The sequence below is a fragment of the Chanodichthys erythropterus genome, chromosome 20 (genome assembly GCF_024489055.1).
Source record: "Chanodichthys erythropterus isolate Z2021 chromosome 20, ASM2448905v1, whole genome shotgun sequence".
Taxonomy (NCBI): domain Eukaryota; kingdom Metazoa; phylum Chordata; class Actinopteri; order Cypriniformes; family Xenocyprididae; genus Chanodichthys; species Chanodichthys erythropterus.
Window position 1 is genome coordinate 34,911,872 of NC_090240.1, and position 27,943 is coordinate 34,939,814.

Below are 27,943 nucleotides of genomic sequence, written 5' to 3' on the forward strand. Positions count from 1 at the left end.
CAAAACAATACTACAACATTCCTCATATAATCACTCTAACATTTAAAAAAAACCCTGAAATTTATGTTAATTTATTAATATCAATTAAATATTAATAAAGTAGAAAAAATTTGCAAGTTGTTAGATATGCTCCACTTCATTTGTCCATCTTAAGGGAAAAAAAAAAAAAAAAAAGCCCCGAACATGAGGAGCAGAAGAGAGACCGCAGGCCGGGAGAAAGACAGACAGCTGGTGTGTGGGAGACAGCATACTTAAAGAGAGACATGTAAATGAGAGAGATGCAAAGATATGAAAATAGACTGCAACTGAGAGCGCCAGGAAACAAAGCGCGCGGGAGATGCGGACAGAATCTCATTATCTCCTGCCGTCTACACTGAATCATTACTTCTGAGTGTTTCCAGCACCATACATGGCTGAGAAAGCTGCGCTGCTGACTCACAGACGCCGATCAGACCAGGCTTTTGTGAGAAGTGCTGCCGTCAACATGCGTATCAAATTCCAAAGTGCTAAACGGAGGAGGAACATTTCTTTGCTCAAGGACGCAAAAGGCAGAGAGGAAACTCACGGCCTGCCGTCTTCAACCTGAACCCCGATGGACTGGAACCTGGTGGTGGGAGTTTGTTCCTCTTTCAGAACCGGCTGCACACAATCCACCTGCGACAAAAAAAAAATTATTCATCTGAAAAGGATGCAACACGATACAACTCAAATGTTAGTGCAACACATTTCCTGCTCTTCTGAAATAAAGTCTGAAGTACCATGTGACATACTTAACATCTATAAATCACACCTCCCTCACTAGTTTCCCCAGAGCATTGAATGAAAGTAAAACACAACATTTCATTCAGAATTAGTCATGGTATGTCACATTCATGAGCTCATTAACATATGACCGCCCACATTTACATATCAGTGCCTACTCTGTATTCAACAAATCAGCCTGTCCTGATGAATGACAGTATGAATGGCACGCATAAGATTTTACAAAAACAGACAATATCTACAACTTTCTAAAACATTTTCATAAAAAAACAAATGTTCTTAACCCCTTAACTGTCATTACGCTTTTTGAGCAGACGTGAAAATGCACTATCCAAACTTAAATCGCTGTATTTCAAAAATGTTTTGGAATATAGACCCAAGTTTGGTTGTTTTAAAGAAGACACTCAGCAGCAGATTGTTGCTGAAAATGAAAGAATGAAAGTATGAAAAAGTTAACGAAGTTTAAATTTACTGTGTACTGTACTAAGTATGCATTTTATATAATATATATATATTTTAGAAAATAATTTTTACTCTAAAATCAATATAAAATCAAAGCCATATGTCAAACCAAGTTGTGTTCCAAATTTGAAGTTGATATCACAAAAATTAAAGATCCCATGAGATTTTGTTTTGGTGCTGTACCAAAAATAGCCACTGGGTGTCGCCCACATTCCATTGAAATTTTTCTGATCCATTCTTCTGTAGCAAATGAATAAATTTATGTCCAAATATCACTTGCTTGAGATTCAGACCTTTCCAACAATGTGATTTGTCAAGATTAGAAACGCTTTGATTATAAAGTAGCTAAAATAAATTTTGTAGTATGAAAGATGACAACGGCCACTAGGGGGAGGAGCCCTCTAAAATGATTTAAAGTACAGTTTCCATGTTAATGCAATGTCCAATTTCAAAATGGTTTTCACAGGATGAATACTGAGTTTTTAAGCTTTCGAATGATACCTAATTTATGATGATTACTGAAATATGCGATACCAAAAATAGGCAATAAATAAAAACAGCGCCTAGAAATTGCCTAGCGAGATGGTGACAGTTAAGGGGCTAAATATGACTTTATGATTATGCATTTCTTACATTATCATTATATATTATATATAATAATATAGTAATATTTTATACATTTTTTAAATGTTTATAATTGTACAATATTATATAATTTTGCATGCATTATTTTATTTACCATTTTTAGTATATATTTATGGTTTATATTTATTTTTTATTTTTTGTAAATAATAAGAGTAAAGCATGGAGGGCCATATGATAAAAATGAAAATGCAAACTAATCCTTAAATTGATGAATTGCTTTTGTTCCTTTTTAGTCGCTTTGGATAAAAGTGTCATCTTAATGAATAAAAGTAAAATAAATACAACATATTTATCAATTTGTTTGGTGATTTTATAATTAATTAAACAATTTGATGTGTTTTTTCACTATTTAATGATGTATTTAATGATTTTTTTTTTAAATATTTAACAATTGAATTAAATGGCCCTCCATAGAATAGACTGGCTTTATTTTTAAATAAATTAAAATAAAAAAAATGTAAAATCCTAAATATAAAGTCTTAAATGTACAGTAGCTAAAACGAGCGAGTGACTACCAATGAAAGTGATGTCACATGACTTGATACCAAAAATGCAATCCAATAGCATACATCACGACAACATCATAAATATTCATGCATGCACCTGAATACCAATCGATGAGAGTTTTCTCTTGGGCGGGGCTTGCGGTTCGCTAGGTGCCACTGTGAGACTGGCAGGCTCGTTTCTGATTTCGGGGGCGGGAGAGGGTGGGACTATAGCGGGAGGAGGCGTGGTCACTCTCGCGCTGGGTAGATGTACGGGTTCCCGAGGAGCAGGGATGGGCGGCAGGATAGGCGGCCGCTTGGCGCCTTTGACCAGACTTCCTGTCCGAGAGCTGGCGAGGCTATCGGAGGAGTTGCTTTGTCCTGATTGGCTGTTGACCTCGCTGCGCTGGTCCTGGCTGTCCAGGTACGTGTCCTGGGCGGATTCGGTGCTGCTCTGGACCGTAACCGAGATGTAGGGTTTGGAGGTGGTGCGTGGAGGAATAGGAGGAGGAGCCTTCTTACAGATGGCCGTACACGTGGAGACTAAAAAAAGACAGGAAGATGGACTGTCAGAATGTTCTCACTGGAGTTTACTTCAGTACCAAGTCGATACTTAAAATCACCTATTATGCTTTTTTACATTTAAAAGGTTTCTATAGATTTTATAAAGGTAGATTTAAAGGGGACCTATTATACCCCTTTTACAAGATGTAATATAAGTCTCTGGTGTCCTCAGAATGTGTCTGTGAAGTTTCAGCTCAAAATCCCCCACAGATCATGATATTATACCTTGTCAAATTTACCCCTATTTGGGTTTGAGCAAAAACATGCCATTTTTGTGTGCGTCCCTTTAAATGCAAATGAGCTGCTGCTTCTTTCCAGAAGAGGGCGGAGCTTTAACAGATCAACAACAACAAAGCTGGAGAATCTCACGCAGCCAAAATGAGGATTGTCAGTGTTGGTGTTCAGCCTTTCATTGTTCAAACCGGAGTCGACACTGATGGAGAGACTCAGGAAGAAGTTACAACTTTTAGAATGAAACTGGACGTTTCTGAATGGTTAGTGGATAAATTTATCTAGTTGCTGTGGAGTTGATTCAACTCATCCACTAGCATGTGCCGTCATGTTCATCTTTTGTGCAAATCCAGCGTTGAATTCACCCTCGTTTTTTCCATTGAACTTTGAGCGTCGTAACTTTGCAGATGTTGTTTATGCTCAAACAGCAACATTACACACTAACTAAAGTTAAAAAAGTGAAATCATAATCAAGGATCCCTTTAAAACTTTTTAAAGATCTTTTTAAAGCCAAGTAAAAAAAGTTAAAAAAGTGAATGAAAAACAACGTCGATATGTTCTCTAAATGTAAATATTTTGGGTTGTTTTAGCAACACTTCAAAGTTTTAAAATACTAATTTCAACTGATCTCCATTACTTTTTAATTCATTTTACAAAAAAAAAGCTTCCTAACCACTAGAATATGAACATAAGTTTTACTGTTCCTTCTCACCCTACTGCAAAAAAGTAATGCTCTTGGTCTTCTCCATCTTTTTTGTCTTGTTTTCCAGTGCAAATATTGAAAGATTCTTAAATAAAGATACATTTACTTGTTATATCATTTTGTTTTTCAAGTCTTGTTTTAAGTGAAATGGATGAGTTTATGATTAGAATGAACACAAATCTGCCAATGGGCTCTGAAAACTTAATTTAACTTGATTCAAAGCTTAATTCAAAACCCATTTGCAAATGTTTTTGTTTTAAGTGTGAACTCAGATAATTTTGTATTAATTTCTCAGAAAACAAGGCGTCATTTCTTCTTCTTGCTTTTCCAGCAAATGGATCTTGATTATATTCATTTTTCACAGTGCAAGCAACATTTAATGCCATGACTTTTTGAATTTAAGACTCTGATTTTAGATGTTTTTAAGGCCTTAATATGTGGAAGGGCAAATTAAGACGTTTTAAGAACTGCAGTAATATATTATTAACTTTTAAATAGCATTAATAATTAAAATTTAATTTAATATTTTTTTAATTTTCAAATAGTTAAAGAAAAAAAAATATTAAAATAAAGTTACAATGCTACAGAAATTGGTACTGACTACTGAAATTTTGGTACTGTGATAACACAAATTCTCACCAACCCAGAAACAACCCTAATACAATGTCTCTTCAGAATGTCACATGTTTTCTCCCAGCAGCCTCTGCTCTCAGGAGCAACAGGAAGAGATGAGACAAAGACAAGCATTTACATACTCAAATCTCGACAGCATTCCTCTCATGCCGGCCGATGGCAGGCCGTGTCAGGAATGTGTCGGGCTGCGCCCACAAAACATGGGCTACAATCTGCTGACGAGACTGCAGGTTTTGTACGGCGTGTCACGAAGCCTGATGATAACGCTCAACGGCGTATTATTAGCCTGCTGAACAGTGTAGGAGAGGCTACTTTGAAACTGTACAAGCTAGTGGGTGGCATGACTAAAATCTTATGGTGTGAGTCATTTTATCTCACTATACAGTTATTTTTTGTAGAAAATTCAACCTCAAAATGTTTTATATTATGAAATGAAATGTAGTGACGTCCAATGTTTGATAATCCAGTGGCATAAATGCTTTATAAAAACTGAAATTCAAAAATGGACGCAAACCAACAGATTATTGGTAAACTTATGGTAAGTATGATATCAGTGCACTAAACAGCTTTACATCATGAAACACAATGTAAAAAACATTAAAAAGACAATATCTGCTAAATAATTATCAGATTGTTTTAAATTACATAACTTTTTAAAAAACAAAAAGGAAGGATCTCAATTAGTGTGACAGCATAAAACACAAATTAGCACGAAATATAAATGTATAAAAAAATAAAAATAAATGTTTCATCAAAACAGCATATTAGAATGATTCCTGAAGGATCATGTGACACTGAAGATTGGAGTAATGATGCTGAATACAGCTTTGGTCACAGGAATAAGTTACATTTTAAAATATATTACAATAGAAAACAGATATTTTAAATTGTAATAATAAAATTGTAATAAGCAAAAAAAACCTTTCAAAAACGTAAAAAATTCTTAACTTTTGAATGGTAGAGAGTTATTTTTTTCCAGGCAAAAAAAAAAAAAAAATATATATATATATATATATATATTAATACTAAATAGAACTGAAATCACTGAACTGGACTGAAATGGTCTTAAATAGGGGTGTGCACAAATAGTTGAATATTCGAATATTCGTTCTGTAATTAATATTCGAAAAATAAAAATACTATTCAAATTTTACTATGTTGCTTTGCTGGCCGCAAATGCAGTGAATCCATGATAAATCCTGAGCACTAAAACTCACAGTTATAACTAAATGCACCAGGTGGCGCTGTGGAGCGTGTTTTATTTGATCGACACAGAATGTTGTCGTCTGCCTCGCTAAGTTTGGAATTACTTGGATGCAAATGATCTTATACAATGGAATTACTTTTGATCTAATAAATTAATGAAACTGAGTTATCATAATATCAACACCATAATGAGAAAGCACATGAAATCTAAACACCAGTCGAATGAAGAAAGACAGCTGTCCATCACTGCATAAACGACAGGTAAGCGCAGCTGTAAGTTATCCCTGAGTGAGCCAAGATAATAACTTATCTGATAGCAAAATGATTTTGAGACACATGCTTACTTTAAAACATAACGGTATGCTAAGCTAAGTTTCTAACAGCAGCACTCTGTTCGTAAATATATCTCCCTCGATGAAACTTATTGTTATCTTTGTGTTTCTGCAACGTCTGTCAGCGCGGCTCGTTTTTTCACCCGAGCATGTGGATATTATGGTTTTTCTCAACATGAACACGTGAAACAATATAAACACCATATACAAATAACCATATACTGACCAGAGTGTATTATATACGTTATGTTTTGTACGATAACTGGTGCTGTCTGCTTTATTAGTGTTTTTCCCATTCGCGCTGCTTGAGCTTAAATGCTTTTGTTCTTTATATTTTTTGTTTGCACATATTGAACTAAAATAAAACCTTAAGATATAATTTAAGCTTGTGTTTAATCGTAAGCTTGTTCAGAAATGGTTACAAAATCTTGATTAATGTAAAAAAAAAATAATGTCTTTCTCATTTAACGTAATTTAAATAAACAAATATTCGAATATTCGGTTTTTTATAAGCCCAAATATTAGAATATAATATTTTGGAAAAATGCCCATCCCTAATCTTAAACAGACTTGTGGGAAAAGCTAAGACAAGAAAACCAACCGATGAACTCAAATTTCCTGCTAAAAAATAAGCAGCATTGCTATTTACTGTAAATTACTGTTCAACACTTTCAATGACACTATTGAAAAATACAAAGTTCTGTCATGAAACTCTAGATGGCATAGGCTGACAGGTCAATAACCCAATCACATCATTCTCTATAGGGCACAGCTGATTGGCTACTGATACAGCAGGAACCAATGAGCTCGTTGCTCAACCTTCAAATACTTAGTCAGCATTTGCTGTAGCAGTTGCAGTGTGCTTTCAGAAACCCTCCACCTTCCCCAGCTCCACCTGTATAAATCTGCTACAGGTAATTCATGTATGCTATATTGTACAGCAGCAAGTCCGGTACTTTTTCTGCAGAAGCAGCGATAACAACAGTAGCATAGCAGATCTATTCCGCCAAGACCAAACATATCAACACTGTCATATCAATTACCATGCCAAACACTGCGAGAGCTGTCATGACGGATATGTAGTATTTGTGTTCTGTCAAAACTGAAGAACTGGGCTAAAATATGACATTTAGTCAACAGTTTTGCAACAAGCACAATGACTTGTGTTACTGAACAATCAGGGCAATATCTGCCCTCCCTGCAGAGGAAGAACTGTTGGTGAACAATTCTCCTCTATCTTGTCTGTGCTGTATAGAGGACTCGGTGCCAGGACAAGTCCAATGCGGGGACTGTGGAGCTCACAGACAATATTGGATAAATCTGTTTCCTCTCTCTGGCATTGTCCGCTGTGCTCGCCGTCTGGTGCCAGGACAGATGCCACACAGCAGTCTATGACGATTTGATTGCTAACACAGATGAATGATGGTATGACACAGGACAAACAGATAAAAGCTACTAGGGTTGGGTTGAAAATATTGATTTCTCGATTTTAACTGATTCTAATTTTGATGAACAGATATTTATCTTGTATATTTGGCCATTCATTTACATGACAGTGGCATTTTGGGGCCCTGAAAATGCAAACGTTTGAAAACGGGATTCAAAGTGCAAGTTTTTGAAAGCAATAGCATTGTCGTCTCGGTGTAAACTATAAAAACATGAATTTGTGAAAACGGTGATGTCATGCACGTGTATTACATGTTCAGTCTATAGGCGTGTTTCTTTACAAAGTGACATCGCCATCTACTGGCGTGGCAGCAGAATACAGCAATTTTAGTCATTTTTGTGGATCCGTGTGAACGGGGATCGTTGACGATGTTGTCATCTGTATGAGAAAAACACAAAGGAAAAGTTTTTCCGTTTTCAGTACATCATTGTCGTGTAAACGCACCCTTAGTGCGTTTTGATTTGATGCCTAAACAAAACTTAACCGAATAGGATTTGTAGCAAAAACAATCAATTTTATGACAAAATTCAAACAAATAGTTTTGGCACTATTTAATGTGGAGTGACAGCTGTTGCGCTTCAGTTCAAGTGCCATGTTAACTGATCATTCGTCTTTACTACTAGTTACAGCATGAAATAAACATGAATGAACATCAGAAGGTATGTTGAAAGATTAGGGGTGCAACGGATCAAAAAACTCACGGTTCGGATCGTTGCTCGGATCAGAGTCACGGATCGGATCATTTTTCGGATCAGCAAAAACAAAGACAAGACAAATAAACATAAGTTTTGTCTTTTTGTTTATTAACACTTTTAAATTATTAAATTAAAATATATAAATATATAAAAAAATATATAAAATGTGATGAAGTGAGCGGTTATCGTCACATAGCTCTCCGTTCCCCTGGACGTCCACCCGTCTGTCGTGAGCGCAACATAGGATGCTCGGGATGGTTCATCCACAACTTTTTTCTTCTCCTGCTCATAAAGATCTGGCACAATATTTTCGCTGAAGTGGGTGCGCGACGGGATGTTGTAACGTGGCTTAAGCACTTTCAGCATGTGTTTAAAGCCCTCGTTTTGCACAACCGAATATGGCCTCATGTCTGCACCTATAAAACACACCGATAGCGTTTGTGATGGCTTTAGCCCGGTCTGATTGTGCAACAAGGGGCTGCTTAAATGCTGCGGTGATAAGCGGTTGTTGAGCAGCCTTCGTTTTCACTCCTGTCAGTGAAACACCGGTGTGATGTCGCTTCAAATGCGTGGCCATGCTTGATGTGTTTCCACTGTGATATGGCTTTCTTGTGCCACAGTGCCTACACACTGTCACGGTTTTATCCACTAACCTCTTTCCTTCATCATTATATTTGACAGGGAAGCCAAAACGCTCCCATACAGGGGATTTAAATGACGCGGGGCATTCAAGCTCCTCCGTTCCTCCGCTCGCCATGACCACGCTGTGTGTGGACTGAATATGCGCACAACTTTTTTTTTTTTCATAAATCAATCCGCGGATCACGTGTGTGCCGAACCGAAGATATTGATCCGAACGGATCACGGATCAATGATGATCCGTTGCACCACTATGAAAGATACAGTACAAATGTATCCTGTCTCATGGGACAATAAATCGATGCATCGCAAATTGAGAAATGATTCTGGATTGTTTGAGATTTTCCGAATGCATCATGATTGTCTCTCGAATTGATTCTGAGCTTAGTTTTTAACAGCAGATGGCGCTAAATGCTTTAGGATCAGGATTGCTTCCAATTCCTTACACACGCCACTAGAACCTTCTGTAAAATAATTATTTATTAAGTTCGAAAACTTTGAAGCGAATTACAAGGGTGTTTACAGTGGGCTGTTTACATTAATCTCGCATCATAATAGCATGCTGAAGTGTACATTCTCAGACTCAGCCGAAGGAATGAATGATCTTCTTCAAGAGCATTTGAGCGTGCAGTTAAAAACTAGCCTAGAGCGCCATCTGCTGTTAAAAACTAAGCTCAGAATCGATTAGAGAGAGAATCGCAATGCATTCGGAAAATATCAGAATCAATCCACGAATCACGATGCAGCGATATATTGTCCCAGCCCTAGTAATCAGTGTTTCAGCCACGGAAAGACGTCAATTAAACAGCTTGTAAACGATGTGTCATGTAATGTCTCATTTATCTCAGAAAAGCCAGTCAATGCCCAGTCCTACAAGCTATGGCACTCAAAAGAGTCAAACAGGCATGAGCATTGGCAACAGTAATGCTCACCTCTATCAGCATGGAAATAAGTTACTCAAGATGCCATCAAGGAAAGCACAAACCCTTACAGTAGCGAAAGTGCAACAGCTAATTATTTCCACTGACAGCTATTGAACGACTGACTTCAGCTTTGCTTCTCTAAGATGTAGTGGCAATTTAATTAAACACTTTTATACTGAGAACAAATCTCAAAGCATTAATTACATCACAACCGCCCTCGGGAACTTCAACAGTTGAGTGGCGTGAATAAAACACAGTAGTTTTCTCTTAATGTTTGGTACTTTGCAGCACTGAGGGTGATATGAGTTTATGACACAGTTGTGGCTCTACAGGGGAGGCTCAGATCCAGATTAACGCATTAGAGCCAGTCGCTTTGCCCCAGGGCACCAGCCAAACCTCGCATGGCCTTTCTGTGAACGCACAAGGACAGGCACCAAAATACCACCAAACTGAGAAGGACTTGCACTGTGGCTCCTTCCTTCTAGCGTTAAATGTGTTGTTAAAGAGTCACTTTTAAAGTAATGAATCACCCCCAAGAATGAAATTCTGATTTTATTTACTCACTTTTATGCTCTTCCAATTTATTTCTTCTGTGGGGCACAAAAGGAGAAAGTCTTGTATAACTATTGTTCATATGACACCTTATCGTAACCCCGTCTATCAAAAAAACATTTCATGAGTCGATATGGACTAGTTTCATGATGCTTTTGGCGCTTGACTGATGTGGTCACTGCGAACTGTTGATAAATATTTTTTTGCTGCAATGAAAAAAATAACAGCAAAGAGGTTTGAAACAACTTGACGACGAGTAAATGATTTAAAGCATGTTGGAAATCATCAACACTAAGTTCGCCACAAACAATTGAAACCTTTAAAGCTTCTGAGGACTAGAACTAACGATGATTTTTTCAACCGATTAATCTCTTGATTATTTTTCGATTAATCAAATTATCTAATGATATTTTTTCCTCTAGCAATCATTTTACACTTTACATGGTAAGAGGAAAAAGTACCAGATTCCATAAAAAAAAATAAAACTAGTTTTACCTTAAACTTAGAAAATTATTTGAGTGACAGTGGTTTAAAGAGCCATTCTGAGTACAATGACTTTGAGTAGTTTAAAGGATTAGTTCACTTCAGAATTAAATTTTCCTAATAATTTACTCACCCCCATGTCATACAAGATGTGTATGTCTTTCTTTCTTCAGTTGAAAAGAAATTAAGGTTTTTAAGGAAAACATTCCATCATTTTTCTCCATATAGTGGACTTCACTGGGGTACAACGGGTTGAAGATCAGCTTCAAAGAGCTCTACATGATCACAGACGAGGAATAAGAGTTATCTAGAGAAATAATCGGTCATATTCTAAAAAAACAAAAATGTATACTTTTTAACCACAGATGCTCGTCTTGCACTGCTCTGCGATGCGCCACGCATTACGTAATCATGCTTGAAAGGTCACGCGTGACGTATGTGGAAGTGACGACCAGTGCATACAAAGTGAAAGTGCAAAGACTAATGGTGCGTTCACACCAGACGCGAATGAAGCAATAATTGCGAGTGATTTACATGTTAAGTCAATGCAAAGACGCGATAGACATCCTGCAGCACGAATTGAGCGTTTCAGGCGTTTGACGCGTGTAACGCTTGATTCGCACGAGTTGAAAAATCTGAACTTTGGCGCATATTCGTGCTACGTTAACCAACCAGGAGCTGGCTTTAGTAGTGACGTGATTACGATGTAGCGAGCGGAGGCAGAAATCCAAATTCTTTTATAGAAACAGGAATAAAAAGGATCTAAGTGAGTGAGGAGGACAGACAATCTGGTAAGTTGTAAAAAACGCTCTTTACTCAATTTGATATATATATATATATATATATATATATATATATATATATATAAAAAATTGAGACTGCAAGCTTGCTAAAACCAGCAAATTGAGCTTATTCACCCTATTTTACAACTACTTTCCTGCTGACGAGTTGATGTGTTTATTAAGAGGAAGTGTGCAGAAAGAAGTGGAAGGTCTGAGGGACAAAAATTTAAAGGAGAGGCAGAGCCCCTCCCATGACGACTAAGCGCGAATAGCGTGATTTATTCGCGCAAGTCGCATCAGGTGTGAACACCCTCTAAGTCAAACAACCTTTACAAAAAAAAGGTAAAACAACAATGTTAGGTGATTTTGAAGTTGGAGAAGAAAATTAGGAGTTTTTCACCCTACCGCGGTACTTCCGCCTACGTCACGCATGACCTTTCCAACGTGATTACGTAATGCGTATATAAATTTTACATTTTTTTTTTTTTTAGAAAATGACTGATCGTTTCTCTAGATAAGACTTATTTCTCGTCTGGGATCATGTGGAGCTCTTTGAAGCTGCACTGAAACTGACATTTGGACCTTCAACCTGTTGAACCCCAGTGAAGTCCACTATATGGAGAAAAATCCTGAAAATGTTTTCAGTAAAAACATTAATGTCTTTTCGACTGAAGAAAGAAGCACATAAACATCTTGGATGACATGAGGGTGAGTAAATTATCAGGAAATTTTAATTACTAATCCTTTTACAACTAAATAATAAATCTTGGTCCATACAACCCATAAATGCAAAGACGTGTAACAGACCACAGAACCCATCCCATCTCTTTCATCACATTCAGGCTTGTGCACTTAATAAAAAACAAATCCTAATAAGGATTACATCTTCTCTTCAAAGCACAGCAAATGTTTAGCAAGAAGAGAAACATTTGGCTAAAAGTAGGACATGGCTGAGTTAACTTTTCAAACATATATTATAAATTCATTCCTGCAAATGCAGATATTCACAATATTCTCCATTCTTATGGAGGGCAACTTATGTTTGGCATCCTCTACTTTGTCAACATGAATCAGAGGAGATTTAAAATCTATGCAAACACTATTCAAAGTTTATGTCCTCTCTTCCTGACAAAAGCATTCGACCTTATTCAAAACACGGTGTACAGACAGACAGACAGACACTGGCCATTGTTAGTGATCAGATTCAGATCTCACACGTGCAGCGCACACCCAGATGCATTAAATGCCCTAAAGCAGCATTTGCATGCGTGAAGTGTGCGCTGTCATGTTCAGGTAGAAAACGCTGCCATGCTTTGCCTGTCTAGACGGATGCTTCAATATAAATACTCCTCCGGTAGCCACCATACCATGCTAACATGAGCTAACCTGCTAATGCAATCGAAACAGCACCAAATCAAATATTAAAATGATCAACGGAAATGCATTTCCGACGCTAAATCTCGCTATTATCAGATGTGTTATTCGTGACTTCCTCTGACCCCGAGCACATGCCAAAACCAGCACACGCGATCCGTCTCGAGGCGCCGTGCGCGCGGTCGCTCGTTCTCGCGCGCGTGCCCACTCACAGTACAAAAATCCACACACCTTTTCCTCTTCCTCTCTGTGTAAAGCAGTCACCGTCGACGGCGGATTTCCATCTCGACACGTTGAACAGAAAGGACACAATTAATCGATCCACTGAAATGTTTTGTGTTCTGTGTTTTTTCGTCCACACTGCCGAATCCACTCGCTATAATATCCTTCCGTTCAACGGATCCCACATTCCACGTCCTGAGGAGCAGAGGAAAAAGGACCGATCCGGTAATCCGCTTTCAGGACGCGGGATTGGAGAAAGACGCGCTCGAGGCGTTCACCCTCTGCGCTCTCATTGGTCGGTGGGCGGGGCGTAAGTTCTTGACGCGGGCGAATCAGAATCGCTGTTTGTGCGTCACACAGAATCCCCGCTTGCGCGCGCGTTCTCTCTTTGGCGGCAGAGTTGCCAAGTCTGCTTATTATAAGCAATTTTGGGCTTGTTTTTTCCCTCAAAAAGTCGCTTAAAGGGTTAGTTCACCCATAAATTAAAATTCTGTCATTTATTACTCACCCTCAGGTCGTTCCACACCCGTAAGACCTTTGTTCGTCTTCGGAACACAAATTAAGATATTTTTGATGAAATCCGATGGCTCAGTGAGGCCTGCATTGGAAGCAATGACATTTCCTCTCTCAAGATCAATTAATGTACTAAAAACATATTTAAATCAGTTCATGTGAGTACAGTGTTTCAATATTAATATTATAAAGCAACGAGAATATTTTTGGTGCGCCAGAAAAACAAAATAACGACTTATTTAGTGATGGCCGATTTCAAAACACTGCTTCAGGAAGCTTCGGAGCACAAATGAATCAGCGTGTCGAATCAGCTGTTCGGTGCGCCAAAGTCACGTGATTTCAGCCCTTGGCAGTTTGACACGCGATCTGAATTCATTATGATTCATAACGCTCCGAAGCTCCATGAAACAGTGTTTTGAAATCGGCCATCACTAAATAAGTCGTTATTTTGTTTTTTTGGTGCACCAAAAATATTTTTGTGTCTTTATAATATTAATATTAAAACCACTGTACTCACATGAACTGATTTAAATATGTTTTTAGTACATTAAAGGGATAGTTCCCAAAAATGAAAGTTTGATGTTTATCTGCTTACCCCCAGTGCATCCAAGATGTAGGTGACTTTGTTTCTTCAGTCGAACGCAAATGATGATTTTTAACTGCAACCGCTGCCGTCTGTTATTAAAATAATAGCAGTAGATAGGAACTTCAACAAACAGTAAATAAAACTTGCTTAGACAAATCCAAATTAAACCCTGCGGCTCGTGACGACACATTAATGTCCTAAGACACGAAACGATCGGTTTGTGCGAGAAACCGAACATTATTTATATCATTTTTACCTCTAATACACCACTATGTCCAACTTCGTTCAGCTTCCTGTTAGTGAGGTCAAAAAACGCGTTGTGATGACGGAAGTGATGTCTCACCCATATACTTCAATGAGCGCGAGACATCACTTCCGTTGTCAGAGCGCGATCAGACCTCACTAGCCGGAAGCTGAACGAAGTTGGACATAGTGGTGTATTAGAGGTAAAAAATGATATAAATACTGTTCGGTTTCTCACACAAACCGATCGTTTCGTGTCTTAGGACATCAATGTGCCGTCACGAGCCGCAGGGTTTAATTTGGATTTGTTTATGGAAGTTTTTTCGACTCTTATTGTTCAAGTTCCCAATCACTGCTATTATTTGACTGACAGACGGCAGCGGTTGCAGTTAAAAATCATCATTTGCGTTCGACTGAAGAAAAAAAGTCCTCTACATCTTGGATGCACTGGGGGTAAGCAGATAAACATCAAATTTTCATTTTTGGGTGAACTATCCCTTTAATGGATCTTGACAGAGGAAATGTAATTGCTCCCTATGCAGGCCTCACTGAGCCATCGGATTTCATCAAAAATATCTTAATTTGTGTTCCGAAGATTAACGAAGATATTATGGGTGTGGAACGGCATGAGGGTGAGTAATAAATGACAGAATTTTCATTTTTGGGTGAACTAACCCTTTAAGGTGGGCTGAGATTTTTGGGTTTATTTCCAGAATACAGTTACGTAGGTTTGTTACTCGTTGGAAAACATAGAACAAAATTTAGTGTGTGTAGTTTCTCCATCTGTCGTTATTGAACCCACAAACTTACTATTACTTTTTATCAGTCTAGTTTTCACATCTGAACAGGGTTGCCAGGTTTTCACAACAAAACCCGCCCAATCGCATTTCAGGGGGGTCCTATCATAGACTGTAAAAAAGATGGACGACGCGACGCCGCTTCCTTCCATTGTAATGAACTGAATGTAAAATATACAACGCTGGGCGTACATGTATGCAAAAACGTCAGTTTGGAGTCTAGGCATGCACAGAAGGAATCGTCAGTGGAGCCTGGAGGCGGAGACACGGTATCAAACATCCGCCCAGACGACTGCATCATCATTGATGTATTTTAAATAGGCTATTCTGTTTCTAGAGCAATAATGTTTTTGAAACGGCAAATTCAGTAGATAAACTCAATATAATATGCCACTAGAAACAACTCAGAAATGGTCCTGCCATTTTAAATAAAGTTAAACTAACGTTACAGGAGATCGATTGCTGTAGACAGTACTCAATTAATTAATTACAGTAGGCTATCATTAGTTTTGTCCTGCTAATTATTATTTCATAATTAGTAACTGCCAGATAACGATCACTTGTTTTTCCCCGTCATGGCTCACGTTAGGCGTGTTATCTTAACAAATAACATTTATTAATTAGCTTATGAAGCCCACATTTAACGTTACCGAGAAAAGCTCAGATATCCGTCAGATCCTATAGGTCGGTCAGTACAGTTTACTGCTGAACAACTCCTTTTGTCGGTGTGAAATAACACAAATTGAAAATTAATAGTTAGTTATATATCTTCAATCTCCCCTCGAAGCTCCGACAGTCCTCAGAGAAACTGTCAATCACAACTGTCAATCATAACGACACGCCCCGTTTCTACAGCATCAAATTTCTAGCTAAAATCGAACTTATCACAAAAACGAACAATTGAATATATATCAGCGTGATAACAACTACCTTAAATGACCAAAACCATCTTTTGGAAAATTGTATTTGAAGTGTAATTAATTTTTTTATTTTGACTCATTCCCGTTTGTTTGCATTGAGAGGGCGAGGTTTATGACCGGTACTGCATCCAGCCACCAGGGGGCGATCAAAGAGCCCGCAGCTTCACTTTTCATGACGCTTGAGGCACGCCCGGGTCCTATGGTAAAAATCGTGTTCTGGGGGGTAAAATTTGCATATTTGGCGAGGCTCCCCTGGTAAAATTCACATTCCAGGCACTAAATATCATGTTATTTTGGGTCGATTCAACCCACGGACATGAAAAACAACCCAACAGTGTAAATGTAACCCAATTCCTTGGCAACACTGCATCAACACTGCATCTGAATTAATTTGATTCAGCATCTTTATGCCATTATAAGCTGCTTTTGATGGGACAGCAAGACATTTAAATAATAAAGTTCATAGCCTCGCCATCAATACAGGCCTAAATAATATCTTATTTAGATAGCAGATAAGTGTCTGATTGGAGATTATGTGTCTTATGAGTTTTGAGGACAATACCATTTCTAATTCAGTGCTTTTATGCAAGTTCATTTGGTCGATGAATAATGTGCCGTGGGAGTTTTTTTTTGAAAGGGACTATATTCTGCCCACTATTTTTAAAGGGGTCCTCGATTATGATTTCACTTTTTTTAACTTTAGTTAGTGTGTAATGTTGCTGTTTGAGCATAAACAACATCTGCAAAATTATGACGCTCAAAGTTCAATGCAAAGAGAGAGATTTTCTTTTACAGAAATCACTTTTTAAGGACTACATTGAGCTTCTTCCCGGGTTGGTGACATCACAAATCCCAAAATTTACATAAACCCCACCCCCGAGAACACATAACAAAGGGGACGGGGTCATGTTGGTCTGCTTTAGAGAAAAGGAAGAGTTGTTGTAGTCGAGTGTTGTTGACATGCCGTCATTTTACGCCGGACTGCTTCACAAACGAGGATCAATTCAACACTGGATTTTGCACAAAAGATAAACATAACGGCACATTCTAGTGGATGAGTTGAATCAACTCCACAGCAACTACATCAATTTATCCACTAACCATTCAGAAACGTCCAGTTTCATTCTAAAAGTTGTAACTTCTTCCTGAGTCTCTCCATCAGTGTCGACTCCGGTTTGAACAATGTAAGGCTGAACACCGTTACTGACAATCCTCATTTTGGCTGCGTGAGATTCTCCAGCTTTGTTGTTGTTGAGCTGTTAAAGCTCCGCCCTCTTCTGGAAAGGGGGCGGGAGCAGCAGCTCATTTGCATTTAAAGGGACACACACAAAAACGGCGTGTTTTTGCTCAAACCCAAATAAGGGCAAATTTGACAAGCTATAATAAATGATCTGTGGGGGATTTTGAGCTGAAACTTCACAGACACATTCTGGAGACACCAGAGACTTATATTACATCTTGTGAAAAGGGGCATAATAGGTCCCCTTTAAAAGGGAAGTGAAACCGTATGCATTATTCCACCATAAACAGTAGTATGCTATATTGTGGCCACACAACCTCATTATGTTCCATGTTTATAATTCAGAAAGCTATCCAATTTTCCTTTTTTTTTGAAAGTCTGTTCACTCTGTGGCCATATTTGCAACAACTCCGGGCAGCTATTTCGGGCATCCAAGACCAACTCCTGACCAAAAACTGCTCACATTTACATAACATATTTCAAAATCAGAAACAAATTCTGACATGAACTGTCCCATAAATGGTGTTTCTTATGCTCAAATAGCATTAAAAATACATCGCTGGAGTGACTTTATCAGGACTTATTCCACCATATTGCGCATTGCACTTTCACCCATTCATAATATGAGTGTATATCTAAAGTCTTCGTTATACGTCAAGTCGAGTGCCTTACAGTATCCCATGCAGTATGCTGCTCATTTTGTCAAATATAGTAGGTCATCTGGATGTTGCATATAGAAAAATCACATTTACATCCATACTGTGCACAGTATACATATTATAGTATGCAAATCCAACCATAGCGATGTACTGGGCAATGATAGCACAGGCTTTTTAATGCAGCAGAATTGCGGCCAAGGTTTGTTTTTCTTGACAGCTTGCTACCTAAACTAAATTGCATTAGCCAGATTCCTCTCCAAAAATAGACTAGATTTCATTATTTGCTGTTCTGAGTGTAGCTCTGTACTAACACTACACAAGTGGTGTATGTTTTCAAGACTCAAGATGAATTACAATACATTTAACCATCATGATGAAACTGAATATTGTTCGATCGAATAAATCTGGACTTGCATATTCAATTATAAAACATATCAAAATACTACAGCGAAATGCAATACAGATAAAGTAGATCATCTTTAATGAAATGTGAAAAACCAGACGGCACACTGACTGCTGGTTTATCAAGCGTTGTGCCAAACTAATCTGATTGATGTCTGTTAATTCCTCTGAAAACCGGCTAAGATGAGGTTTAATTTGCAGTGGAAGTTTTGCCAGAGTCGGTCATGATGGGACGAGAAACATTAGCCGTTAAGCTCAAGGATTCATCTCTGCAGGACACCACCAGTACAAATGTAGGTCAGAAGACTTGTGTATGTGTGTGTGTGTGTGTGTGACAACTCGCTGTTACACACTTGGCACTGGCCATTTGAGACGTTATAAACATCCAGTAGTCCACATGAACTGAGTGAAAAAGGACCAAATCTGTCCAAAAGCCACGTTCATCTCCAAAATGGACCAAAGTAGTAAATATGACTCATGCAGTTACATATATACGCCTTTTGAGATGAGATGGGTGAGTAAATGACGACAGTATTTTCGTTTTTATGTGAACTATCCCTTTAAGGGTCCATCATGAGACAGTCTTCATGGTCTACGGCTGTTTGACTCTCACACCATGATTCCAGATCATCTGTCTGGACTTGCCCACATGCCGACCTCTCAAAGGAAAAGCGATCCGACTTCACACTAAGGTCTTTATTACTAAGAAAGAATAACAGGGCTGGTTTGATTGCACTGACATCACCTTTGGAGGCAATAAAATGACATCATGATAATCGAAAAGTCCATGAGGCCTTTGCTTATCATGAAGTTATTAAATTGCTTGTTGTGAACTTTGTCCACTTTATCAGTTCTTACAGTTTCTGTTTATGCACATGCAAATACAGTGCTATCTCTGTGATTCCCGACAACCAGGTCACATGTTGTTTTATGCAGTGGTTGGTATCATTACTTTAAGGTGTTCGGTGATTTTATTATCAAATGCATCAATCATTCACTGGCTTTCATTAGTTTTTCATGTCATAAAATGTTTTTTAGACCAAAGCAGTCATAAACCACAGAAGTACAACACGGACTACTGTTTGGTGTTTTTTTAATGTTTTTGAAAGGGTGCATTTATTTGATCAAAAATACAGTAATATTGTGAAATATTATTACAATTTAAAATATCTGTTTTCTATGTGAATATATTGTAAAATGTAATTTATTCCTGTGATCAAAGCTGAATTTTCAGCATCATTACTCCAGTCTTCAGAGTCACATGATCCTTCAGAATTATTATCAGTGTTGAAAACAGTTTCATATTTTTGTGGAAACCGTAATACAGTTTTTTCTGGATACTTTGACGAATAGAAAATGAAAAGCATTTATTTTAAATAGAAATTTTTGTCACATTATAAACATCTTTACTGACACTTTTGATCAATGTAATGCTTACTTGTTGTATAAAACTATTAATTTCTTTAAAAAAAAAAAAATGTTACTGACCCTAAACTTTTGAATGACAGTGCATCAGTGAATAAACTAGTGTATATAATTCCCCACTTACTGTATGTCTCACATATACATTTTTGTGATCAATGGGATATAAAAGTCTGAATCTCATGATAAACATGTTCAGCTCTCATTTCACTTCAAAAGCAAAAGAATTACGAAAATATATTTTACTTAAAGAAAGATTAAAGGTGCAGTATGCGCTTTCTGAGAAACGCTGCTGAAAGTGGATTGGACCAAGCAGCACAACACACTTGTCGTGACATTATGACATAGCACACTGACATTATGATATTTAAAAAATAATGTATTTTGTAAAAAATGTTTCATTGCTTCATGATAGTATTTTTTGTCCGGCTTTTAATTTATGCTGGTGTACATTTTCTGTATGGTATGCAATTTTATTTTGAATCTAATGAGAATCCCCACTGAAAATAATGAATATAATAATAATAATAAAATGTCTGGATGCATAATTTTAAAATTCAAAAGGGTATTTAAAGGGGTCATGAACTGCATTGTTTTAATGTTTTATCTTTCATTAGGTGCACTTAAAATGTTAGTATGCTTTTTACATCAAAAATTGTCATAATTTAGAAATAAAAGGCATTTTTCCTACCCTGATTTCAGCCCTCTGATTTGAACTCTCTGTTTTAAGGGGCGTGTCTGCTGTGAGACTTCAGTGGAAGCGCCCACTACTGTAATTGGCTGACATCTTTACATATAAAATAGCTAAGTCTCTCGAAAACTTTTAGCACATTTTTCCTATTACACCTCTCAAGGTTAACTAAAAGTGTTGATTATAGCATTACATTTAGATCTATGGCATTATATTTAGATCGTGGCATGAAAGGTTGCAGTGATGAACATTGTAGCCGATCACAGACATGTTTTTGAGCATGTGAAAGCAGTGATCGCATCATTGCAACTCAATTTCTGCACACTAACAAATGCTTTCATCATCAATCAAGAGATTCGTTGAATAAAACAGGAGTTTTGGCCAGAACACAGTCACTGATAAACTCATGCTGTTTGATTGACAGCTCCAGTGATTGTTAAGGGAGCATTCTTTAATCACTCTCTATATATAATTTGATATCATCCTACTAAGAGAAACAACGTGAAGTTGACTGTTTAGTCACTGGTTTGATTTACTGACATATAGACAAAGAACATCTGACTGTACATGAATCATTAATATGAGATCAGGCATTAGAATGAACACAGTTACTGACATGTTGTTGCATTACTGTCAAATCCATATCGTAAAAGCCTGTTTGCAAAGCCTGCGGCAAAATGTGACTGATTTACCAAAGAATCCACAGTGAAATGAACCGAATACAAATAAATAAAGCTCAACTGAGACATTCACATTGTTGAAAATTAATAATCATATTCCTGTATTAGGATCCTTTGAAAGGTAATGTTATTTTAGTCCTGTATCGATCTTCTCTCCTCCTCATCTCACTAACACACCAGTGGGCGGGGCTAATGTTGCAATGATGAAGTAAGTGTTGATTTCTTCTGCGGAGGCGGCGTTTCACCTATCATAGATAGGCACATTCCAGGATCAGTCATTCGTTGGGCCTGGTGTCAATAAAAGCTTTTTTTTTGGAATAACAAGGAAGTTTTCAGTTCTGAAACTTACAGGATATTCTTATAGTACGATGACCTCTTATATATCAAAAGCTCAAGGAAAAGTTGATTTCTCAATTCATGACCCCTTTAAATGTCATAAATACAGGCTTGTTTTTCTTTAGGCAAAATAATATTTCTTTTGATTTTTGGGTGATTTATGTTATATAGCAGGTTCATGAATGCGATCCTCTCTGAAGGTACGTTTGCATGCGTGCAATACTCACTGGTGATGCTGTTATAGCTGCTGATGGATGAGGTTATCGGTGGAGTCTCATCGGAGTCCACGGAGCCCGTATCGTCATCTTGAGAGCAGCCGGCTTGGATGGCCCTCAGGTAACTGTGGCTTCGAGACCGGAAGCAGGTGGGCGTGGGCAGATCCAAGGCCTCAACCGCTTGAGACTCCACCTGCCCGTAAGCAATGTTGCTCATGTAGCCATGCTCCACCTGAAAGGACACGTGCAGGTTGAAACGACCCGTGCGAAGCCTGCGGGGCAGACGGCCGCTGCCCACCCACAAACGTGCCTCGCATGGGGAGAGATGGGGCCGCCGCTTTAGGGTGGACTGGCGCATTGTCGTGCAGACACGAAGAGGAAACTGCTCTAAATCCAACAGAAGATTTCCATGCTTTAGTGAATCTTGAGTGGGTTCCATTTAGTCTATGCAACAAATGAGTAACTAAAGCAGGACACACAAATAATTTACAAAGGAATTTGCTTTTTTTGGCAGTGCCAATGTAGCAGCTCTTAAACCTGAAATATTTTTGTCCTCTCTTTTTTTTCTAAATCCATCAGGAAAAAAGAGAAAGTGCTTTAGAAAGTCACCGAACTCTTCTTTGATTCAACTGACCTTTCCAAACTATTCTGCAAGCAAAACACAATCACGGTTCAAACTCTCTTGGTGCCTGCTGGGAAAGGAAAAGCAGCGGTAGTTTTCAAGCCTGAATGAGTTTAGATGGTGAAGAGTAAAGAGAAACTTTGTGTTTGTTCATCCAGCAGGTGACACTTCTCACAGGGACACAACAGAACTGAAGGTTTGTGTGTGTTTGTCCTGACAATTAAAGGCAAACAAATAGAAATAACACACCAAACTGCAGTAATTACAGTGACTTTTGAAAGAGCTCAATGGATTAAAAATCACAAGATAATTCATAGAAAACGTTTTCTCTCCGACAGGGTTCTTCCAATCTCAGAAACAACTTTTCCATAAATTGTCCATCAGTCTTCACAATAATCCCAAGCAAGCAAAACAGATCTTCAAAAAACAAAAAACAAAAAAACAAATCAATTCTCTTTCCTCTTAAAAATCAGCGACATTTCAGACCCTCGACTGGCTTCACAAGTCTTGATGTCCTCATCAGTATATTAAGAGAGAATGTAGGCGAACGCCCAAGTATCTCCTCCCGATAGCATGCTCTCAAACTGATTTCCCACCCTCCACGTCTCCTTAAACTAGCTTAAGGATGTCGTACAGCATTTTTAATCTGGAACACTCTGTTCCTGCAGGTCAAGTAAACAGCAAAACCTCTCTGACACATTTCAGCATTTGCTCTGTGATGTTGAACACATAACGGAGCGATTTACAAGACTAAACTGAAATAGACTTTTACATCTTCTGAAGAAAATGTGAGCAAAACTCTCCGCTAAGATGGGTGGTTGCCAGGGTGTTGCCATAGGCTGTTTTGGGAGTTGCTAGCATGTGCTAGGTGTTGCTATGGTGTTGCTGTTGTACTGTATGTGGTTACTAGAATGTTCTGGGGGGTGATATGGTATTGCCACGTGTTTCTATGTGGCTGCTAGGGTCTGGGGTTTCTATGGTTTTTCTAGAATGTTCTGGAGTTGCTATGTTGTTACTAGGGTGTTCTAGGGATTGCTATGGTAATGTTATGTGTTTACTAGGGTGTTGATATGTGGTTGTTATGGTGCTTTGGGTGTTTCTGTGTGGTTAATATTAAGGTGTTCTAGGGATTGCTGAAGTGTTGCTATGTGGTTGATAGGGTGTTCTAGGGATTGCTAGGGTGTTGATATGTGGTTCTTAGGGTGTTTTTAATATGGGGGGGGGGGGGGTTCCTGTGTGGTTACCAGGGTGTTTTCGGGACTGCTGAGGAGTTGCTATGTGGTTGATAGCGTGTTCTAGGGTTGCTAGGGTTTGGTATGTGGTTCTTGGGGTGTTTATTTGTAGGGGGGTTATATGTGGTTAATAGGGTGTTCTAGTGATTGCTGAGGTGTTGCTATGTGGTTGATAGGGTGTTCTAGGGGTTGCTAGGGTGCTGATATGTGAATCTTAGTGTACTTTTGTGTGTGTGTGTGTGGGGGGGGGTTCTATGTGGTTACTAGGATGCTCTAGGTATTCCTGAAGTGTAGCTATATGGTTGCCATGGTGTTCTAGGGGTTGCTAGGGTGATGATATGTGGTTGCTGGGTGTTTTAGGGTTGCTAGGGTGTTGCTATATGGTTCTTAGGGTGTTTTTTTGGGAGGGGGGTTCTATGTGGTTACTAGGATGCTCTAGGGATTGCTAAGGTGTTGCTATGTGGTTGATATGGTGTTGATATGTGGTCGCTAGGGTGTTGGTGTGTGTGTCTGGGGGGTTCTATGTGGTTAATAGGGTGTTCTAGGGTTTGCTGAGGTGTTGCTATGTGGTTCTTGGGGTATTTCTTATGGGGGGAGGTTTTATGTGGTTACTAGGATGCTCTAGTGATTGTTGAGGTCTTGCTGTGTGGTTGCTAGGGTGTTGCTATGTGGTTCTTTAGGTGTTTTTTGTGTTGTGTGTGGGGGTGGTTCTATGTGGTTACTAGGATGCTCTAGGAATTGCTGAGGTGTTGCTATGTGGTTGATAAGGTGTTGCTATGTGGTTACTAGGTTGTTCCAAGGGTTGTTAGGGTGTTGGTATGTGGTTCTTATGGTGTTTTTTTGTTGTTCTAGGGATTGCTGAGGTGTTGCTATGTGGTTGATAAGGTGTTGCTCTGTGGTTACTAGGGTGTTCCAAGGGTTGTTAGGGTGTTGGTATGTGGTTCTTATGGTGTTTTTTTGTTGTTCTAGGGATTGCTGAGGTGTTGCTATGTGGTTGATAGGGTTTTCTAGAGGTTGCTAGGGTGTTGATATGCGGTTCTTAAAGTGTTTTTTTGTTGTTGTTGTTTTTTTGGGGGGTCCTATGTGGTTACTGGAGGTTTCTATATGGTTATTATGGTGTTCTAGGGACTGATATGGTGTTGCTACTGTTGCAGTTTCTAGGGTATTCTGGGCGTTGCTAAGTGGTTACTAGAGTGTACTGGAGGGTGCTGAGGTGTTGTTATGTGGTTGCTAGAGTGTTCTAGGGTTTGCTGTGATGTTGCTATGTGGTTGCTATGGTGCATATGTGTGCTTAGGATGTTCAGGGGGTTGTATATGTGGTTATTAGGGTGTTCTAGGGGTTGGCACGATGTTGATATATGGTTTCTAGGGTGTTCTTGGGGTTGCTATTTAGTTGCTACAAGGGTGTTCTGGGGGTTGCTTTGGTGTCGCAAGGGTGTTCTGGGGGTTGCTTTGGTGTCGCAAGGGTGTTCTGGGGGTTGCTATAGTGTCATAAGGGTGTTCTGGGGGTTGCTATAGTGTTGTAAGGGTGTTCTTGGGGGTTGCTATAGTGTCATAAGGGTGTTCTGGGGGTTGCTATAGTGTCATAAGTAGGGCTGCACGATATATCGCATGAGATTGTCACGCGCAATTCATCAATAAAGCCGGTTCCCTGATTACCGCTAAATCTCCATCACCTGCTTTCAAATGCAGCGGCATTTAATAGACAGAGCCGTAGTTCAATGAAAAGCCACGCAATATCGCGTTCATATCGCAGATGAATCGCCTTCGATAATGAACGCGATATTGCGTGGCTTTTCAGTGATCTACGGCTCTGTCTATTAAATGCCGCTCCATTTGAAAGCAGGTGATGGAGATTTAACGGTAATCAGGGAACCGGCTTTACTGACGAAATGCGCGTGACAATCTCATGCGATATATCGTGCAGCCCTAGTCATAAGGGTGTTCTGGGGGTTGCTATAGTGTCATAAGGGTGTTCTGGGGGTTGCTATAGTGTCATAAGGGTGTTCTGGGGGTTGCTATAGTGTTGTAAGGGTGTTCTTGGGGGTTGCTATAGTGTTGTAAGGGTGTTCTGGGGGTTGCTATAGTGTCATAAGTAGGGCTGCACGATATATCGCATGAGATTGTCACGCGCAATTCATCAATAAAGCCGGTTCCCTGATTACCGCTAAATCTCCATCACCTGCTTTCAAATGCAGCGGCATTTAATAGACAGAGCCGTAGTTCAATGAAAAGCCACGCAATATCGCGTTCATATCGCAGATGAATCGCCTTCGATAATGAACGCGATATTGCGTGGCTTTTCAGTGATCTACGGCTCTGTCTATTAAATGCCGCTCCATTTGAAAGCAGGTGATGGAGATTTAACGGTAATCAGGGAACCGGCTTTACTGACGAAATGCGCGTGACAATCTCATGCGATATATCGTGCAGCCCTAGTCATAAGGGTGTTCTGGGGGTTGCTATAGTGTCATAAGGGTGTTCTGGGGGTTGCTATAGTGTCATAAGGGTGTTCTGGGGGTTGCTATAGTGTTGTAAGGGTGTTCTGGGGGTTGCTATGATGTCGTAAGGGTGTTCTAGGGGTTGCTATGGTGTTGCGGGTTTCTAGGTATGGATTGAGTCCCTGAGTTTTTTTTTACCACATGAAAATTGCTTCTGATCACTTTCTGTTTCTCTTGGGATAATGTGCCCAAGTTAATATTGCATTAAACTAAGTATTAAAAATTACAATGTGTTAGCAATAATAACAGTGATTCTTTAATGATTTGAAATAAATTAAATGAGGTCTGTGACCTGTCTCATGGTAGACCCTCGTCCCAGCGTGGCGCAGCGTGGACCGAATCCCCCGTCAGTGTCCCAGTGCTGCAGACCCGCGTCACCGGGAGCCATCAAACAGTCCAGGTTATCCAGGCTGCGATTGGTGGAGACCTCGCATAGGGACGGCAAACAGCTGAGAGAAGAGAATGAGTGCAGGATCACAATGCATTCAACAGGAAATCTTCACATCCTTCTCCCTTTTGCCAAGCAGCCAATAACATGTGACTTAATTTTTAGTAGCTTCATAGACGAGGTGAGCCAGGTGCAGGATGTTAGGAACACTTCTGACCAAGCTAAAAAAATAAATAAAGTTTAGTGAGGATTCAGCCAGGATTCTAGTGGAGGTGGACGTCGTGCATCGGGGTGCTTTGTGGGGAATTTTATGTCGTGTTTTAATAACATAGAGTGAGAATGTGTGACGTAACCAGGTGGAGGCGGGGCTAAAACACTAACCTGTGCAGGTGCGGCACTGAGGCGGCGCTCTGCAGAGGAGACCAAACCACTCCGAACTGCTCCCGCATGAACGGACAGGGACTCTGTCTGCTAGTGAGTGTATAGGAAGGGTGGGCCGTTACACGGACCGTTGAACATCAATGTCTGCTGTTTGTTTCTAAGGTTCATCAACACTGACTCAGCTGAATACTGCATGACAAACGCTAGTATGCGATAAACAGAAACGTCATCTTATGCTGAGCAATTCACAGGGATTTTTACAAGTATTATTTAACGTTAAATGATACAGTCCAAAGTCTAAATCTACTCTTTTCCCTACTCATAAAATCTGCTCGACAAAAATGCTGTTCTTGGAGCATCGAGGATGTTGACGTGGCACTGCAATTCACTCGTCCTTCTCCTTAATAGTAACAAAGTAGATCAAAATGATCAATTTTAATCTATGTAAATAGATACCAGGACTCCTGAATATTAAAGTCACATCTTCTTCAGGGTTCCCACTTTTTTTAACCGATGAATTTGCATGACTTTTCCAGTCGTCCGTGATTTATTTCATATGATTAAGGAATTCTTTGAATTCATGCTTTTGAAAAATTAATTTTCAACATACCACTTTTGAAATGCCAATCAAAATGACAACAAAATATTGTTTAAATATTATGTGGGTGTGTGTATATATATGTATATATATTTCAAAAGTGGTATGTTGAAAAAGATTATTTAAAAATAAATATATATTCACATTCTAATATATATTTCTATATAGTAATGATTATTTGTTTATTTATTTAACCATAACAAATATTATTCATTATTATACAAATATTTGTATTAATTATGATTATTTATGAATTTATTATTATACACAAATTTGTAAAAAATTAAAATCATGTGAGTTTTATATGTCTCCTTAAAGGTAACAAAGTAGATCAAATTAATCAATTTTAATCATGTTTGTCAGGATTCCCACTCTTT

General features: G+C 38.7%; 1 protein-coding gene across 1 annotated transcript in view; it reads right to left on the reverse strand.

The window, feature by feature from the left end:
* The window catches only part of dlgap4a (discs, large (Drosophila) homolog-associated protein 4a), a 45,565-nt gene that overhangs the window by 11,937 nt on the left and 5,685 nt on the right, over positions 1-27,943 (reverse strand). Inside the window, exons 4-8 of the mRNA XM_067370756.1 lie at positions 26,969-27,055; positions 26,492-26,648; positions 21,857-22,076; positions 2,473-2,897; positions 566-654 (exon numbers count right to left, since the gene is read on the reverse strand). Of these exons, the coding sequence (XP_067226857.1) occupies positions 566-654; positions 2,473-2,897; positions 21,857-22,076; positions 26,492-26,648; positions 26,969-27,055 (978 nt within the window). The remainder of the gene's footprint in view (positions 1-565; positions 655-2,472; positions 2,898-21,856; positions 22,077-26,491; positions 26,649-26,968; positions 27,056-27,943) is intronic.